The sequence below is a fragment of the Xiphophorus maculatus genome, chromosome 11 (genome assembly GCF_002775205.1).
Source record: "Xiphophorus maculatus strain JP 163 A chromosome 11, X_maculatus-5.0-male, whole genome shotgun sequence".
Taxonomy (NCBI): domain Eukaryota; kingdom Metazoa; phylum Chordata; class Actinopteri; order Cyprinodontiformes; family Poeciliidae; genus Xiphophorus; species Xiphophorus maculatus.
Genome location: NC_036453.1, coordinates 11904436 through 11922095, shown reverse-complemented (window position 1 = coordinate 11922095; position 17660 = coordinate 11904436). Strand labels below are relative to the sequence as shown.

At 38.9% G+C, this 17660-nt stretch overlaps 1 protein-coding gene across 2 annotated transcripts in view; it reads right to left on the bottom strand.

The window, feature by feature from the left end:
- The window catches only part of rad51d (RAD51 paralog D), a 22213-nt gene extending 4553 nt beyond the window's left edge, over positions 1-17660 (bottom strand). For both annotated transcript variants that reach the window (XM_005809322.2, XM_023342319.1), the window contains exons 1-7: positions 17283-17660; positions 17144-17205; positions 9547-9665; positions 2227-2308; positions 1946-2080; positions 1302-1400; positions 1099-1189 (exon numbers count right to left, since the gene is read on the bottom strand). In XM_005809322.2, the coding sequence (XP_005809379.1) occupies positions 1099-1189; positions 1302-1400; positions 1946-2080; positions 2227-2308; positions 9547-9665; positions 17144-17205; positions 17283-17364 (670 nt within the window). In that variant the 5' untranslated portion in view covers positions 17365-17660. The remainder of the gene's footprint in view (positions 1-1098; positions 1190-1301; positions 1401-1945; positions 2081-2226; positions 2309-9546; positions 9666-17143; positions 17206-17282) is intronic.

The window sequence follows — 17660 nt, the reverse complement described above, 5'->3', positions numbered from 1 at the left end:
AACACTAAAAACATTAACTTGTTGCCAATAAATGTCTGGGTGTTTTTTTTTTTTTTTAGCACTTGGGCTGTTTTTAGAAATAGTAGACTAGAGGCCCAAATGGAAGTACAAACGTGCAAAATGTGAATTTTTCAAAATAAGTCCCCTTTAACAGCTCATCTGAGGTGACAGTGGGTTTGTTAGGCACAAGTCATCCACAGCAACGCTTTCAGGAGCAAACCAAGCAGGTGATCAGATTATGCCTCCATCTACCACCCTGACAGGTGAACTTTAACCACCTGCTGCTACTTTCGATCGTTTATCTGAAACTGTTGAGACGCACAAGTCAGGGGGAAAGGTGGGACTCTGACCTTCTGTGATATTTTCAGGCTGTCAAGTCCATAAAAAGTTTCTAGGACTTCTGTTACTCACAAAATTAAACTGATTCATGCCTCTGTAAGACCTAACTGAGTCTACAGCAGGGACAAGGAAAAGTAACACACAACTACATTTTATGCGTCACATAACTAATTTTGGTAGTTCAGGTAGAAAGAAAAGTTCAGTCTAATTAAATTTCAGGCAAAACAAATTGTGGATATTTTTTTTATTAGGTTTATGAAAATATGCGGCTTTTACCAGAAATGACATTTTCCAAATTTGGGCTTTCATGAAACTGTGCAGTTTTAACATCACACACGTTTAAGGACTTCATACAGAAACCAAGCACTTTCCAAACCTTGGGGAAAAAAAATCTAGCTGAAATTCATTTTCAAGGATTTCAAGCACCTGTACGAACTTTGTCAATCGAGATTCAATAAATACATTAAATTAATAAGCAATAAAGCTGAATGAGCTCAATTCATTTCAAGTCTCAAGAGAAAAGACGAGCTCAAACGTCTAACTTAATAAACACATCCTTCTCTTCTGTATTGCTCTACTTTAACTTCACTTCCACTGTGCCGCTACTGGTATTTCCAACGTTCTTTTCATGTAAATGTCATACTCCTGAAAACACGCAGGACTTCTTTCTTCACATTCTAACCACAGATGAAATCCAGGCAGATGTGAACACAGCCTGGGGTGTGCCTGAGTGTGACAGAGCAGCAGAGAGACACTCACCTTCGTTCTGTTTGCCTCCCAGCAGAGGAGCGATAACAGCCGACACCGAGTCCACGATCAGCGCCTTGACAGAGCCGCCGCCGACACACGCCTCGACACAGAATGTGACACATTTAGACATCTGAAAGGTTTGTCCCCCACCCCCCCCCACAAACTCCCTGCAGGTCCCGGAGGTGCGGCTGGTGTGTTTTATGCAAACCAACCATGTGAAGGCCGCCGCCGCCGCCGAGCCCGTACAGACAGTCGAGCAGAGCGCAGACGTCAAACAGGCGGAAGGTGTGGATCCTCTGAAGAGCTTCCATCTGCAAACGAAAAGTTTTCACTGTCAGCTGATTTCACGTGAAATATGTTATTATTTGTGTAAAACGACTAGGGCTGAAACGATTAATCTAGGGCTTTATCGATTAATTGATTATTTTAACTGCAGTGTTCTGCAGTTTTCACTTAAACTTGTTTTATGCAAATATTAGAAAATACATTAAAAGATGCAAGAAAAAGATAGAATTTTTTTTATATAATAAAAAACTTTTTATAGTCTAACCGCAATAACATAGCAGGCCTTTAGTGAACACTTGAACATTTGTAGCTAAAAAAAAATTTACTTCTAATATCAACATTTGAAAAGCTCAGCCCTTTCCACTCGACTTATCAATACAGCGTGGAACTGATCAATTGATTCTTTTATGGATGAGCTGACTGGATCGCATAAGGAAATTGAACCAGGTCCAATATTTTGTAGAAAAGGTTTAAGCAGTTGAATGAAAAATCAGCAGAGTGCGCCATTTTTTTAAAAATTTCGATTCATTGTCGGAATAACGGACAGATTAATCAACCTCCAGCAGCTCACCTGCTCGTCTCTGTTGTTGGTTTCGGTTTGCAGCATCTGCAGCAGGCGGCCGGCGGTGAGCCCGCCTGTTGTGTCGATGTAGATCACGCTCTGCTTCAGGTGGTACGCGATGTGCACCGCCACGCCAAAACACACCTGAAAAACGCACGCAAAACCGGTGAAACCTTCTGAAACGAGAGCATCGCTTCTGCTCTAGAAGAAGAGGTTCAATCAAGCCGGCGGGGAAAGTTTATGAGGCCGGAATGATCTGCGCCACTGGAGGAGGTCGAGGAAATGCTCACCTGAGATTTGCCGCTTCCTGGACCTCCTGTCAGCTCCGTTATCTCGCCCGTATACAAGCCTGAGTCCAGCAGTTTATCTAAGCTGCAAGAAACCAGGTACAACTCATTCCTCACAACTGGCAGGCGGGGGAATAAACTATTAGCTTCAGATTAAACCACACTAAATACTCTGGGTGGGTAAACATGCAGGGGTGAAACGATTCATCTGATTCATTGATTATTGAAATAATCGTCTGCTAATTTAGTCATCGTTAAGTATACAAGCTCAAGAAAAAGATCAATTGCTGAAAGAACAACACCCTTAGAAAGTATTTAAGATAAAAGTCACAAAAATATGTACATTTTGTACTTATGATTAAAAATAAAGCAAAAAAAAAACCCCAACAACTTTGTTTGTAAATATGTAAATACCCAAAACTCCTCAAGTGGCAGCTTTAGCTTCAACAATGAATTGGTTATTATAAATGACCAGATCGTATTGATGTAAAGTCAAGCAGAAAGAGATTTTTTCTTTGTGGAAATTCAATGCAGAATAAAGCAGGACTACACTGGAAAAGTGTTAAAAACCTGAATTTGTTATGTCTGTCTTAACGCATCAGCATCAGGTTATTATCAGTTGAAACAAATGATTGTGTATTTTGAAGAACAAATCACACAGACTGAGCTGCTTACATGAGGTCTTGATAACTAGAAGTTTTTTTCATTAAAGCTTCGTTTTTCTCGTAATTTTAAGACATTCTTCTGGTAAGATTGTCTTTATTCTGCTAATATTATGACTATATTGTTATGACAAAATTTCTCATAGTGCAGTCCTAACACTGCCACACAACTCCCAGAATTGACAATTGAAAAAAAAGAGACTTTTTTTTTTAAACAATATTTTCTGTCCTTTGTCATTTTTATTTTGGAAAATAAAAAAATAAAATAAAATAAATTAAAATTGACTCTGGTATGAAAACAAAATCAAAATGTCATTTTTAAGTCTTATTGCCCAAATGTCTAATACCTGTGTGGAAGACTTATTGTACAATAACAGAATCTAAAACACTAAAAGCTAAATATTGTTCTGCTGTTGCTGATTCTTTATCTGCACTTAAAGGTTTGTTTATGAGCAACAGACTCAGGATTCTACATCTGATTGAGTTTAATTAAAAGCACATACGTCTGACTCAAGTAGTCATTTTTTCTGCTGGACGTTTTTCTATTACCCGTAGCAACAGATCTAAAATTGATGAAGCCATCCGTAATCTTAGAAAAACTACTTCAGGAAGTCCTCCAAGCTGAGAACATTTTAAAAACCTTTTTGCTTTTTGATCACGTATAAAACTAACTAATCCATTCAAATTGGACGTGCGAGAGAAGCGCTCACTGTAAGCATCATTTTGCTGCATCACTTAAAAAGATGTTTGGTATAAATCGTCAGTGTGCCAAACTGAATCCAACTATTTCTGTGACACTTACAATTCCCTTAAAGGGGCTCTCACTACGACGGGCTCCTAATTCTTCATCTTGTCCTGTCAGAAAGTGAAAGGGGCTCCTTCAACTCTGGGCGGCGAGACGCAGCGGCTGAATACTGCGAGATGGAAACTAAATATGAAGCTGAACAAGAACAACGAGGGGAAGCAAAAAGACGCTGGACTGGGATTAGGAAGCGAGGCGTGACAGCGTTGAAGGAACGTCAAGAGTTTGTCACCGAGAGGATAAAACGGAGACAAAAACAGGAATAATCTCCGTCTCTTGGCAAGAGTGAAGCTTCTGAACAACTTGGTGAACATTTGCAGTGAAGATTTCAGGTGAACTGAAGACAGACAGTGCAGCTGGATGAAGCTGAATCCTTTTCATATGTCCTACATGGTGCAGGTCTGCTCTTAATTAAGGATGCAATTATAGTTTGTCTAGAAAGTCCAGTACTTTTGAAAAGCTGTGAATGCATATTTGAACTCTAATGTGGACCAAACCAGTGGACTCTGGTCCGCCGACAAACCTGGGTTTTGGTTTGGTGGAAGTGAAATCTGGTGCGGTCCCAATGCATGACGGCAGACCTCTCCAAAAGCAGGAAGTGGACTACACCGCAGGGCATTCTGGGTAAATACAACCAAATCAAGAGCACTAGTGTAGCACTAGAGCGAGAAATGGCTTTTACCAAAGACAAAATAGAAATTCTACAACTGCTAAAGTCTGACGCCTCTTTATTTTTGAGTACATTTCGTGAAGAAGAAAGTTGCGATTGTCTTTTTCGAGGCTTTTGTGTCGTTTCCTTCAGTGGTTCTCGGTCAGGTGAGGAGGCGAACAGGTTTTTCAACAAGTTTGGTTCATTTGGCACAGTGCAATGTCAGAGCAAACCACGGCATCTTAAAATGGAACGTTACAACTTTGGTCCCCAATCAAACTGAGTCCACCACATTATCAGATGTGAAAGCCTCATCAAGATAAGTTAAAATAATGCAAAGCTGTTCCGATATAGATGCTGCATAACTACAGAAACATCTCGTCAAGATGATCTATGTAAATCTAATCTATCACTGTCCTGGACAGGTGGACTTCAGAAATATTAAAACAACTTACGAACTTGAAAGATGTAAATAACTCCATACATTGAAAGTCTATTTTTTTTACTGCACAAATAAAATTGTTCTGAAACTCTGAAACTTTTCAGCAAATGTGAGGTTTAGCTTCAGCATTGATTTTTCCATACAATTTTTCCACATACCTGACCTTCTCCAAAAGGTCATCTTTTTAGAAAAACAACAATATCGATCATTTAAAACAATGTCGCAGCTTTTTAATGAGAAGTCTGAGAAAGTAGCAGAGTGATCCGTGTTGGTGGTTTGTTGCATGTTGGGTCGGACCCAATGGAAACATGAATACTAACAGATGTTTCATATACCTGAATAAATGCAAACTCCAGCAGAAAGGTTTTGTCTCAGCTTCTCTGTGGGTCACTGTACTTTACTTGGGATTGTATTATTCTCTTGTCAAATGACAAAATACTTGCAAGACATAAATAAATAAATAAATAAATAAATAAATAAATAAATAAAGACATAAATAAAGACATAAATTGTCAGTTTTTTTGTGTTTTAATTTAAAACAAGAGAAATAAAAGTGGTTCTTAGTCTCTGCATGCAACACTTGATCGTTCTGATTCTCTGTGATTACAGTGTTTGGATTCGTCGTAGTTTATGCACAGATATAAACAGCAGCTCTTTACTTCCTTTCTTCTTACTCGGGGTTAGAAATGTGACAGGAATCCACTTGAATTTACAAAGCCAAGGTCCTCCGACTTGAATGTGAGGCACTCAGTTCCCCCAATGTCGCTGTGAGATTGTCAAAAGAAGAAAATCTGTGTGGACAGACTTATTTGCATTACTGCTGCCTGTTGTGACAGCACTGTGGCGACGGCTGCGCTGTTGATGGAACATCAAATCGTCGTTCCCATGAGGACTCGGCGAGATGAAAGTGATTGCCCTTGAAAAGTCACAGATTAAAAAGGAGAAAACCCTCGGGCCACACTCGTCAGCGCGCTCTGAACACTTGGACATGAAAGGGTTCGTCTTGGCGTTTGATTGGAGGAAAATTCATGTAAGAGTTCAGATTTAAGTGTTCTGTGAAGGGGAGGGGTTGGACACGCTTACAGGACAATTTCAGTTTACAATGGACAAATATTGCACTGTTTAGACATTAGTAGAGTCTTATCTCTTATATTTCCACAATGTTTTGCACATTTTACTCTTGCATCGTTGTCCTGATTATTACTGAGAAATCATCGTGCAATCTAGTTTAACTAAATCTACTGTCGTTCCAAGCAGCTCCACTTCCTTCGTCTGAACTTCAGTTGCCTTGATCAACATCGGTTTTCGCAAGGTTTCAGTCATGCAGTTTGTTACTAAAATAATCATTAGTTGCAGCCCTAAAAAACACGCATTTTCTAACTTTATGACAAGAAAAAAAGATCTAAAAATATATTACAGGAACTTTGAGCGTCATTGTGTGTTTCTTGAGAGCCATTTAGGAAGGTTAAAGGAGCCGCAGGCTGCAGAGCCCTGAGCCTGAACCTCCAAACCTGATCACCACCTGTCTGTTCAGCTACCCACCACTAGAGGGCAGCCAAGGCACGTTGCAACACAGCAGCTTCACCAACATGTATGATTTAGCTTGATATCACTGCTCCAAATCTCTAATTCATAAAAACCACTTAAAAAGAGCCACTGAGAGAGGAGGAAACACCTGTGGTCATTAATTATGCTGAATCTGACTGTAGTAAAGGTCCCATCCTATAAATTATGCTTTGCTGGAACAATCCACAGATTTGTCAAGACAATATTGAGTTTTTTTTCCCCCCTTCAAAGATGAATATTTACCCTTCCACGCTTCACCATACAGACAACAGAATCATGAAGCAGCTGCAGACATCAAACCTGCCATTCCCAGAACTGCAACAATGCCACGCTGACAGCATCGCTGCTTTCTTCCAAGTCATTAAATTTTGATCGTGCGACGTGCCGATGAAACGTTTTAATGTTCTCCTCTGCAGTGTTTGTTGTGCTTTCCAGTGGAAGGTGGTCACGTAGAGAGCAGAGTTAATGCAGCTGATATATTTGAAGCCACTTAAGGACGGCTATACGAGCCAAATGGAGCGACAGGACAAGGCGACAGTTTCAGCTGCCAAATTGTTCCTTCGGTTCGGGGGGTGTGAGCGCTCTGGCCACTGTTGCAGCACTTCCCACTCGGCTGTATTTCTAAATTTCTAACTGCAGCGGCTGAACAGAACTCCCATTCTCTGCTGGCGTCAGTAAAAAGCTCAAAACTGAAAACAGGGATTTCAGTTCAGTTAATCTGATGTAGTGAAGACCTCCAACTGAATGTCAACAATAAAGAAAACACCCACTAGAACAACTATTTGTCAAGGTCAAAAGCGATTCACTTAAAAGTATAGAATGTGTCCTGATCTGCTTCAGGCTAAAAACAGTCAGACTATTACCATTTGAGGGTTTTATGCATCAGAACAAAATGAAAAGATTCTGGTATTTTTTTCTACAGTTATTCTACTCTAACCTAACCCGAAGTGAACAAAAACAGACAGACTGCACAGCTTCAGTCTTTATTAAATTGTAAGTAACCCCACACAAATGAAAGAAAATCTCACTAACTTGGAGGGAGCCAAGGGCCACTGAGGGCAGTGGCCAAACGTGGGGATGAGCAGAGGTTAACCGGGCTCTGTGGTCAGCGTGAGAGAAGCACTGTTGACGCCACATCAACTTTATCTTTACTTAGCAACTTTTCAGACCCTCTTGTGACTTTACTTAAAAAAACATGACAAACAACTTTTTTCTGTCGTTGGAGACTAGACAAGACTACCAACACACCTTGAATTTGCTACAGTTGTCATGCCAAGGACAACATGTATAGAGCAATGTGATTTTAGCACATTGCTGAAACACATATAAGTTTTAGTTGACCCTTGACCTCCACCTCATCCTGCACACCCCTTGGTTATCTGCATGTGTGGTTTCATACATGTGGACTACTTCACTCCTCTATGGAGGGAGCTCCTGAAAAGTCCCCACTTGGTAAGTGTGAGAATTCAAGATCTAATATGGCCGCTCCAATATGGCCGCTCCTCACATCCACATAAAGCAAGCTTGTTTTAAACATGTTTATTTTACGAGACACACATATATGAGTGAGCCTAAAATCAATATCATATGTAGCGCCTGCAACTTTAAATTGAAAAAATTAAACATGGCGTTCATTTATGGAAAGTAGAGGATAAAATGATCTTCATAACAGGCTCTACAAACAATGTCTACTTGGGCGTTGCAATATTAAAATCCCAACTCAGAGAGGAATGGGTAATAGATGGAGGTGAGCAATGGTTGCCATGGCAAGTCATACCAAAACTGGAATTTTAGATATTGCAGTGGTATATTGTATATAATGATATAGCATAGCCTTACTTTTGGAGTCTACAGGCACTGCACAATTGACTGACGTCTACAGCTGGTAGTGCTACCATGCTAACTATGCTAACCTCTAATAAAGAATGCTAATGGTAGTTTGAAATGCCACAAAACAACCTACGTAACCACAACTGCTTTCTCTTACACACGCAGTGTGACATCACCTCTGCTCCTAAAATACCTAACAAATCATTGACTGCTGAAAAGCTGCTCATGGCTTCTCTATAGTTGCAATAAAAATGATTAAACATCTCAGCGATATTTATATTTTCCAGTCTTCATTAGCACCTGGACAAACTATTTTTTTCAGATCCACTTTATTTTGATAAATTAACAACTTTACAAAAAAGAAGACAAAACAAAATACTATTTTACAAACCGATAACTTACAAAAAGAGGAATAGGCTGAAGCCAAGGCTTAAGCTTCCCTTCCCTATTCATAGACTCAGCAGCCTACGGTAATAAAAGATATGAGATGACCGTTATTTCAAATGGATCTACTGCAGTTCATGCTTGCGCTGCATGTGAGTGTATAAAAATATATATTTTATGGAACAATTCTGTGTTTTTAGATGTGAAAAAAGGTTAGTCCAATCTACTCCATTTTATGTGCTGTACAGTAGGAATAGATAAAGATAATAACGAAATAAAAACATTAAAAGCAGAATAAGTCACACTATAAACACTGCGGATTTCTAAAATAGGAAATAATAAACCATACTAGAATGCTGTATTGTTGGGTTTATTTATATGGACACATGCATCAGAATATATATATGGTTATATGACCTGGACAGTTATTCTGTACGGTTATTACTTTTCTAGAGAAACAGAGTTTAGCAGCACTGTAACCTTGTTCTGTTTTTGAGAGACAGTTTTAATTCATAGAGAGCATTTTGTTAAGATGGAATAATTATTAGTTTATCCAGAAAGCAGAAAAAATACTGTATTTAGTTGGAAAAAAAGACAAAATCTCTAATTGGTGCAACTCCAAACACAACTGATGACTGGTCTGTAAAACCGGGCAGCAATAAGTGAAAATGTTATTAAAACGTCTCATCGGAGCAGCACGAATTAATTTGGCAGAGCAGCAAAATTTAAAAAGATACGAGCCAGAAAGTTAATTTTCGGTTTTACAACAGAAAAAAAAAAAATCTATGCTTAATGAAACTAATCATATGATTCAATATGATGAGACTGATAAAGCTTCTTGAACAGGATCACAAAGCTTACAAATGTTTCCTTTGGAGTATTGATACTGGAGATAAGCCTTCCTGTAAGCCCCTGTGATGGTGTTGAGCTCCCTGTTAAATCCCCCAGGTCCTGACAGATGAAGCAGTGTGTGGAGAATTGACTTTACCTGGGATTTCCAGTGGAGAGGATGGCGGTGGAGCTCAATAGCTCCTCGTATAGATCGGCGCCCGACACTGGGAAGGCCGTGTGTTGGGCCAGCAGCACCCGGCGGACGGCGAACAGAGCCTGAAACGCAGGAAACACAAACTCACAGCAGCGATGCAGAGATCAGCTGCAACATGCAGCAAAATTCTGCAACCTCTGCACTTTTAGCCACTTTTTGTGGAAAACAGCCGTGACACGAGGTTGATTTTGTGACTGGTGAATTATTTCTGTGTTCACTCAGTCATGAGTTTCATTCGTTATGCTGAAAGACCGAATGATGACTATTAGTTTCCTCCCTAATGTTTGCTTAAAATGCATTTCAAAAACTTTCTAAAGCCAGGACCTCTGACCAAATTCCCAGAGGCTTTAGAATCAAACCAGCCCACAGATTTACAGGTCCTCCACTAACCGTAACCGAGGTTTATTATCGGCCCATACTGATCCGATACAGAAAAGCAGTACTGAATTGACTTACAACATTTGGTTTTGTAAACAGCCATAAATGTAGTGAATTATAAATGTATTTAAAAACTCTGCACAAGTACATCATCTCTTAAATGCACTAATGGCTTCACAAGTTTGGTCAAACATGTCAAAAAACATGTGAAATAAAAAAACATGCAAAGAAGACTATGGATGTTAGCTTCTGTCTTGATCGAAATAATTGTGATAAATCAATTATTGAAATAATTCCAAACTATCGTAGTAATTGATTCGTCATTAACTGGAGTATACCAACTAAATTAGGCCAATAGCTGAAAGAACAAACTCAGCTGTAGTTAAGCCAAAACTGTGCAATATATCCATTTTGCATTTAAAGTAACATTCTTTGTAATTATGCTCTACCAAGAACTCCTCTAGTGGCAGTTTTACCTTCACATGGTTCAAATTAGGGCTGTTGTAAAAGAATATTTTAGTAATGAAGAACTCCATAGAATATCTTTACGATTATCCGAGGAATCTCTCTCTCTCTCTCTCTCTGACTCAATTCCGACGCCAGAAACGCTGTCGTACTCCAACCATCGAACCTCAAACCTCAACAATCCTTATTTGTCCCCCAAACCCTGGCAAAACGCCGCACAATTCAACACCATGCTGACGCCATGTAAGAGCGCTTGCCCTCCACAAATAATGATCCGGGCGGAACACGGTGCGCTACATAATAAAACATAATTAAACGAAGCTTCGAGGCAGATAAACTTTCCCCGAGGAATTTTAATAATCGAGGTACTCGAATCATTCGATGAATCGTTTCACCACTAGTTCAAATTCTATTAAAGAAAACCTCCTATTAAGCACCTTTTGCTATTCAATTATGAATTGGTTGACATAAAAAAAATCATCAACAACTGTATTCATGTCAAGTCAAGCAGGAAGGGTTGAGATTTTCACATGTTGATGTTAGAAGTATTCATTAAATGGTAGATGTATCGTTTGCGGCAAGTGATGGATTATTAAGTAATGCTACATTATTCCATTTAGATAACGATATTTTATTAAAGATTATTTGCATTTTATAATGTATTTCTGATATTGTATAAAATAAGCTTAAGTGGTTAAATTAAATATCTGAAGAATGTGCCAATTTGTTTTATTAGATTACCGGTCAAAATAATCACTAAATTAATTTCTAGTGGCAGCTTTACCACAATGTTTGTTCAGGTATATTTGGTGTTTGAATGATTAAAATAGGCAGTTTTTAGCATTTTTAAAGGAGGAGTTAAGTATTTGTGGATTTCAGCTGTTCGTGGTTTCTACCGCCGTGAATACTTGCGGTCCGCTGCATACATATTCTGCCAGAATAAATGCCGTCTGCAGCAATTTAATCAATTCTGCATCAGCGGACGGAAGGAGGAGGAGCTGCGTGGGAACGCTTTGGACACGAACTCGGAAATTCAACTTTTGCTGCTTGGTGGTGTCTGCAACACAACTAATCCCTCTGAGTTTTCTATTGCCAACTAATACACAAAGTGACTGGAGTTTGTTGAAAATATGTTGACAAAACTTATATTAATTTCTAAGATAATTAAGGGGATGCACTTAAAATGAGATGTAATATTAGCTGTCAGAACAGGGAAGTAATTTTATGTATTCTTGGCTCTTCTTCTATGCTGTATATTGAAATAAAAAACTGTACATGCAATATTGCCTTGGCATTTAACTCAAGTTTGATCAATTCCAGAAACAATGTTTGAAATAACTGTATTCATGTGTATGCAAAGGAAACTGGAAAAGAAAAGAAAACACGAAACCAAAGTCTGTATATCAGTGTAAAATTACTAAATGTTTGCCTGTTGAGTTGTCCTATAGACAAAATGTAAGGAAGTTTGAATGATTCTACTGGTCTGCAGTTTCATTTAAGTGTTCTAGAATGTTCTCCAGAGCCAGTGCAGGTGACAGGAGACAGAAGAACTCCAGGAAAAAGAGGATCACCACAGGATGGTGCCTCCCTCTTTCAGCTCTTTGGTTCTGAAACGGCGTCATGACCCCTGCATGACGCCGTTTCAGAACCAAAGAGCTCCTTCAGCTGCATCGTAAATGCACAAAGGAGCATCGTTGCAGATCCTTCCCCCTGGCAGCTGCCAGACTTTAAAACCCTCACTGCTACAAATAGACTCAGACCTGGTCGACACGCAGCTGGATATCTGATCAGCTTTAAAAAAAAAAACTCTGATGAAAGTGGAGATTTGAGAAAACTCTGTATTTATGTTTATGTGTGTACATGGGAAAACGGATATTTACTGTCCCATCCTTTATAGTCTGTGACAAATAATGCACTAATATAGCCTTGCTTTGACATGATTCCCAACTGACATCCTTTCCTTGTGTTTTATTAACTTTATAATATAATATGCTATTTAGAAGTAGTTCAAACACGCAAAGGAACCTCCTGGAGTCGTGTTTAATTCCTAACGGGAATCCTCCAGCAGAATAAACTGCTAGTTAGGAAACCACATGGAGCGCCTGGCTGAATTTCTTCTATAAAAGTTTATTCTTTGAAAATTTCCCTCCAAGAAACGAGGCTCATTTAAACACGGCGTCGGTTGGAAAGTTCCTGCGCTTCAACAAAGCCTCGACTCGCCACCGCTGCTCCACACAGGAAGGAGAAACTCTCTCCTGCATATCAATAAAACTTCTACGTTGAATCTCACACACACACGTCTCGCTTTCTCATTAATTAGGCAGAGGAAGACAACAGGCATCGACTGACACCGACTGCTAGAACAGACGGTGATGACAGAGAAGATCTAACCGGACAGGCTTTCACGCCAACTAATCAATCAGCTTTCAAAGACATCCTGTTTCCAGTTTTTACAAGTAACCTCAAAAGGTCGTAGAACCAAAAAAAATAAAACATTTCAGGTCCAGCACAGAGACAGGTCTAAACAAATGTGACTATAAATTGATTAGCTTTCTAAACTCTGCAACAACGTGCCTTATATTTCTAAAACATGAGAAAAAAAAAAGGTGTAATTTATTGATTTTATTCCCAAGCTCTCAATCAGTTTGGATGCTTTAGGACTCTAAACTCCAGAGAACTTTAAGGTGATCTCTGGAGGCTTTTTATATATTAACCTTTAGGATATTTATATATGTAACAAAAGATATTTAGAAAAACAAATAATGAAGCTGTTGTAGATGTTTTAAAAAAGCTAACAATATTAGAATGACATTAGCTCTGTTAAATGGTGCATAATGTTCTGAATCAGTGAGTATGTCACGTTGTATTTTCAACTTATTGGTATCTGCTTGATTCTCTCCTGTTATATGTTCAAGTGTATGTAATTTGGAATTATTTCCCCACCAAATAACTGCTTTTATTTACATTTTTCTGCTTTAGTTGTTAGAGTGGGTAATTCTGAGTGGATCATTTTGAATTTTTCATAAATAATCGTTCCCCAAAGAATCGCCAGAAGTCCTTGAAGACTCCAGCAACTTGCAGATGCATCTCTGCTTTAACCACTCCTCAAGCAAAGAACAAGTTGGTTAGAAGGGCTCTGCAGATGAAGAAAAGCAAAGTTTTACAATCTCAAGTCCCAAACATAGACATATCAAAAATCTGTTGACTACGTTTAGGGTGCATTCGCACCAGAGACTTTTGGTCTGCTTTAAACGGACTAGAATTCGTTTTCCTGTGGGGTCCATTGCAAACACACTCAGGTGAGTCCTGGTGGGGACCAAAGTAGTTTACAAAGTTTCTAAGGCAGTAATACGCATTTTTAGAGGGTCCCAAGCTGACAGATGTGGTCCACATGAACTCCCACCTCTCATCAGTTTTTAAGACTTTGAACCATTTTAATGAAACCCTCAGTTCTTTTATGCTTATTTATTGAGCAATAATTTATAGAATAGAATAGAATATACTTTATCCATCCCCAAGGGGAAATTGCTTATTAGTTTACAAGCTACTCCAGCCAAGGAGTATTTCTGTATTTATTCTGAATTAGGGCAGGATTGGTCCTCCATACACTACAGCAGGTATCGTGTTATATTCAGAAACTATGTGGATTAGTGCAAATGCACAATTCATTGAAACTTGCACACCACTCTTGTTAAACAATGTCATGCTGTTAATCACATTCATGCTCCTGATGTTTATGTAAATATTCCACTTAAACCTTTCATTCTCACTTCTTTCTGAAAATATATATGGATGAATGCTGAAGTGCAAATCAGATGTCCGTGATTATTTTCCTCTTATTTATCGTCAATAACATTTTCAATACCAGATTCAGAAAGGACTATAATCAACAGCGTTACACTGTCCGCTTCTTTTTGCTCAAATTGTGAACAAGCATTTCTAATTGTTTGAAAGATTTGCCTCTTGATTAGCGGATCCTTCTGAACCAGACTCTTTATTCATTTGGAAGAACAAATCTGCCGGGTCTCAATTAGCTCAGACGTTGCTGGCACTCCAGTCTGTCCAGGTATCATAGCATAGGTGTGTTTTACTTGAAAATCCTTCAGTAGTTTTAATTAAACTTTCAGACTGCTGTTGTCAACAGGCAGCCCGGCGATGACCTCAGAGTCGTTCCAATTTGCGGACAAAACAATGGCTCAGCTGTGCAGCGGGAGGCTGACGGACCATGGGATGCCGGTTATCAGCTCAGGAGATAAATGTCTGCAGGCTGAACACACACAGGGCAGAAACTCTGGCTCGGTCACTGAGGTGAACCTGAACCTTCTGCAGGCCGCGAGGAGGAGAAAAGTAATATTTGAAAAACACGATGATCCCACGGGGAAATATGTCTGAAGTCGCCCTACACTCAAAAATGCATTTTGGATGTTACTTCTGCAGGATTCCAACTCACGTATTTGGATTTCAAATTATTCTGCAGGTAGTTTCTCTTCGGTAAGCTCTAGTCAACAAAACGAGCATGCCAATACAGTACTGGAAAAATTAAGACTCTCTAAAAGACATTAAACACAAACATTTTACCTAAGAGTCGCTTTGCCCTTCTAGCTTATTGACTATAATTTCTGCACCACTAAAAGGAGTCAAACACAAAAAATGTTTTAGCTATCCTGACTAAAACAGTAGCAGGTGAAATCTTTTTTCCACATACATCAATGAACAGCTTGTGCAATTAGTAACGCTTACTGAAGAGCAGACTCATCCTAGACCGGGGTTAGCTTCTGTAGCTGGTTGGCTAGCATGACTACAACAGATGTTTCACAGAGAACAGCAAAGATCCTCAACTTAAAAATAGCCTGTCAACGTTTCCAAACACAGCATGTTTCATAACAGATAGGTTGAAATCTCAAAAAGTAGAAATGGTTGCTTTACTTTTTTCAGCCTTTCTATTATCTGCTGAAATGTTTGCTCTCGCTCGCTGTCTTGCAGCCTGAATAAACTGCAGCATGTCATTGTTGAACTGGTTTCCTTTTAAAAAACTTCTAACACTGTACTTTTAGCTAAACTTTAGTCTTCCTTCAGTAACCAGGAAGTGTGTCCAGTGCTATTTGGAAACTTTTGCATATCTTTACATATATTTAAATGTTTTACTTATTTTCTGATCAGTGGGTCACCAATCAGGATGGAATATGGAATAATCACATGGAATAATTGACCGATAAAATTTACAAATGCATGTTCACAAGACGTCTACCAATTTCAGATATTTTTGCTTGTCTTGGGGAATTAAAGGGATAAGAAGCTTACATTTGCATAGAATTTATCTAATGAATTTACCCAATGTCTGAAACAGACTCAAGTAGCCTGCTGGTATCAGTGCCAATAAGGGATCATTAGGGAAAAGATGTTTAATATTTAATTTAAAGAAGTACTTATCAAATGTAGAGACAGCTATTTATACATTTTTTAACAGTGTGTCAATACATCCTGGCATAACCGCCCCTTTAAGAACAGTCCTGTAGCATTGCTCCTATGTATCTCAGCTTCCCAAGCTGCATCTTCTGTAGAGTATTTTTAATATGAACTACAAAAAAATCTGTCAATTTTCTGCAAATATGGCGGTCTACTGTAATTTTCTACAGTTTGTTCTTCCAATAAACCTCAAAAATAGTTTGTGAATTTGTTTATGATTTCCTAATGATGACCTTATTGCGGCAACTATCATAATGTTGCTGTGATTGTGCAGCCTTAATATTGGCTTTAATTTTCTCCACACTCAGGCAGTTGGTATACTGGCAGTTGAAGCTTTGGAAAGTGGGTATAAAATACATAAAAAATATAAATAAAATATGATAAATAAAATAATAAATAAAATATGATTATTCACATTGAACACTGGAACATGAGTGTGAAATGTGTTTTGAGAAAAATCCAGAGGACAAGATGTGACATAAATAAATCTTTGCCTCCAGCTGCCTCTCCAACCTCAGTGCGTCAGGTGAAGACCCGGATCAGTGGATGTTTTGCTAGATTAGTGGTATTACCACCTTTGACCGCAACCTTTTGGCTGAAAATCCAGCAAATCGCTCCTAGAAAACAACTGCACTCTCCTCCTGTGGCCTAAAACCAAAACACTTGCTGCAGAGTTTGACCTTGATTCTTAATCCCTGATCTTAAGGTTTAGATGCTTATTGTCCTCAGTTATACATCTTAAAACCTAAGCTTCTTGTAATTCTACATGCAGCTGTTACATCAGTTTAGCCGATGTGGGAGGATCGAGCGATCAAAGCAGAGTCAAATAAACAATAAAGATGTAGCTGTGGTTGCAGGTTGGAGAAAATGGTGTCAATTCTTCAAAAAAAAAAAAAAAATCAATGTTCTTTGTGTTTAATCTGTAATGATTGAAACATTTAAAACGTTATTTGTTCAGAAACAGCAAAGGAGATCTTAATTTTAAGTAAAAGCAGCTTTTATAAATCTTTCTGCATCTCACCTGATGTTAAAAACGATCATGCAAAACATGCTGCAGGTGGGAGAAAATGTGTTGAAATCAAATTTAAACTGCAGAGTGTTTGGCAAGTAAAAATAAACGGCATCTCGTCTAGCCATTAGCCGTTCAATTGTTTCTATAACTTCAGCGATGACTGATCATATTAAAGTGTGATTAATACTGAACCAATTAACCTGATTGAGTTATAAATACCTTATAGGAGACGGAGCATTTCTGTGCGAGATCCTCTATGTCAGAAGAGACAAGGTCCTCCACTGAGGAAACAAGAAGCCATCACTGAAGCTGCTCATCTTCATCATTTACCATTAAAGCTCAATAAATCCGCACCAACCTGTTCTAATATCAGCTGCCCGCAGACTCCGCAGCAAACCTTCATCCAGACCAGGACACATTCCTACCAGTAACGCCACCATCGCTCCTCGTCACTCACTTCTGAGACGTTAGGAGAAAGCAGCCCGCATCATTTGCCAGTTAAGGTTAGCGCAAGTTGTTTTTAGCTTCCCGGCTAACTTTGGCGAACTTTTCCGTGTGAAAGCGGAATGTTTAAAATGCGCTCCTGTCGCCTCCGACTAAACTTAAAAACTGATTGTTTTATTAGGAGGAATACCAGTTCTGAGTAACTTTATTAGCTCACGTTAGAGTTTAGAGTTCAACGTTGTAGCAAGGAACGCGTGTCAAAGATTTGTGTTTGCCGCTGTGGTTTGCCGTA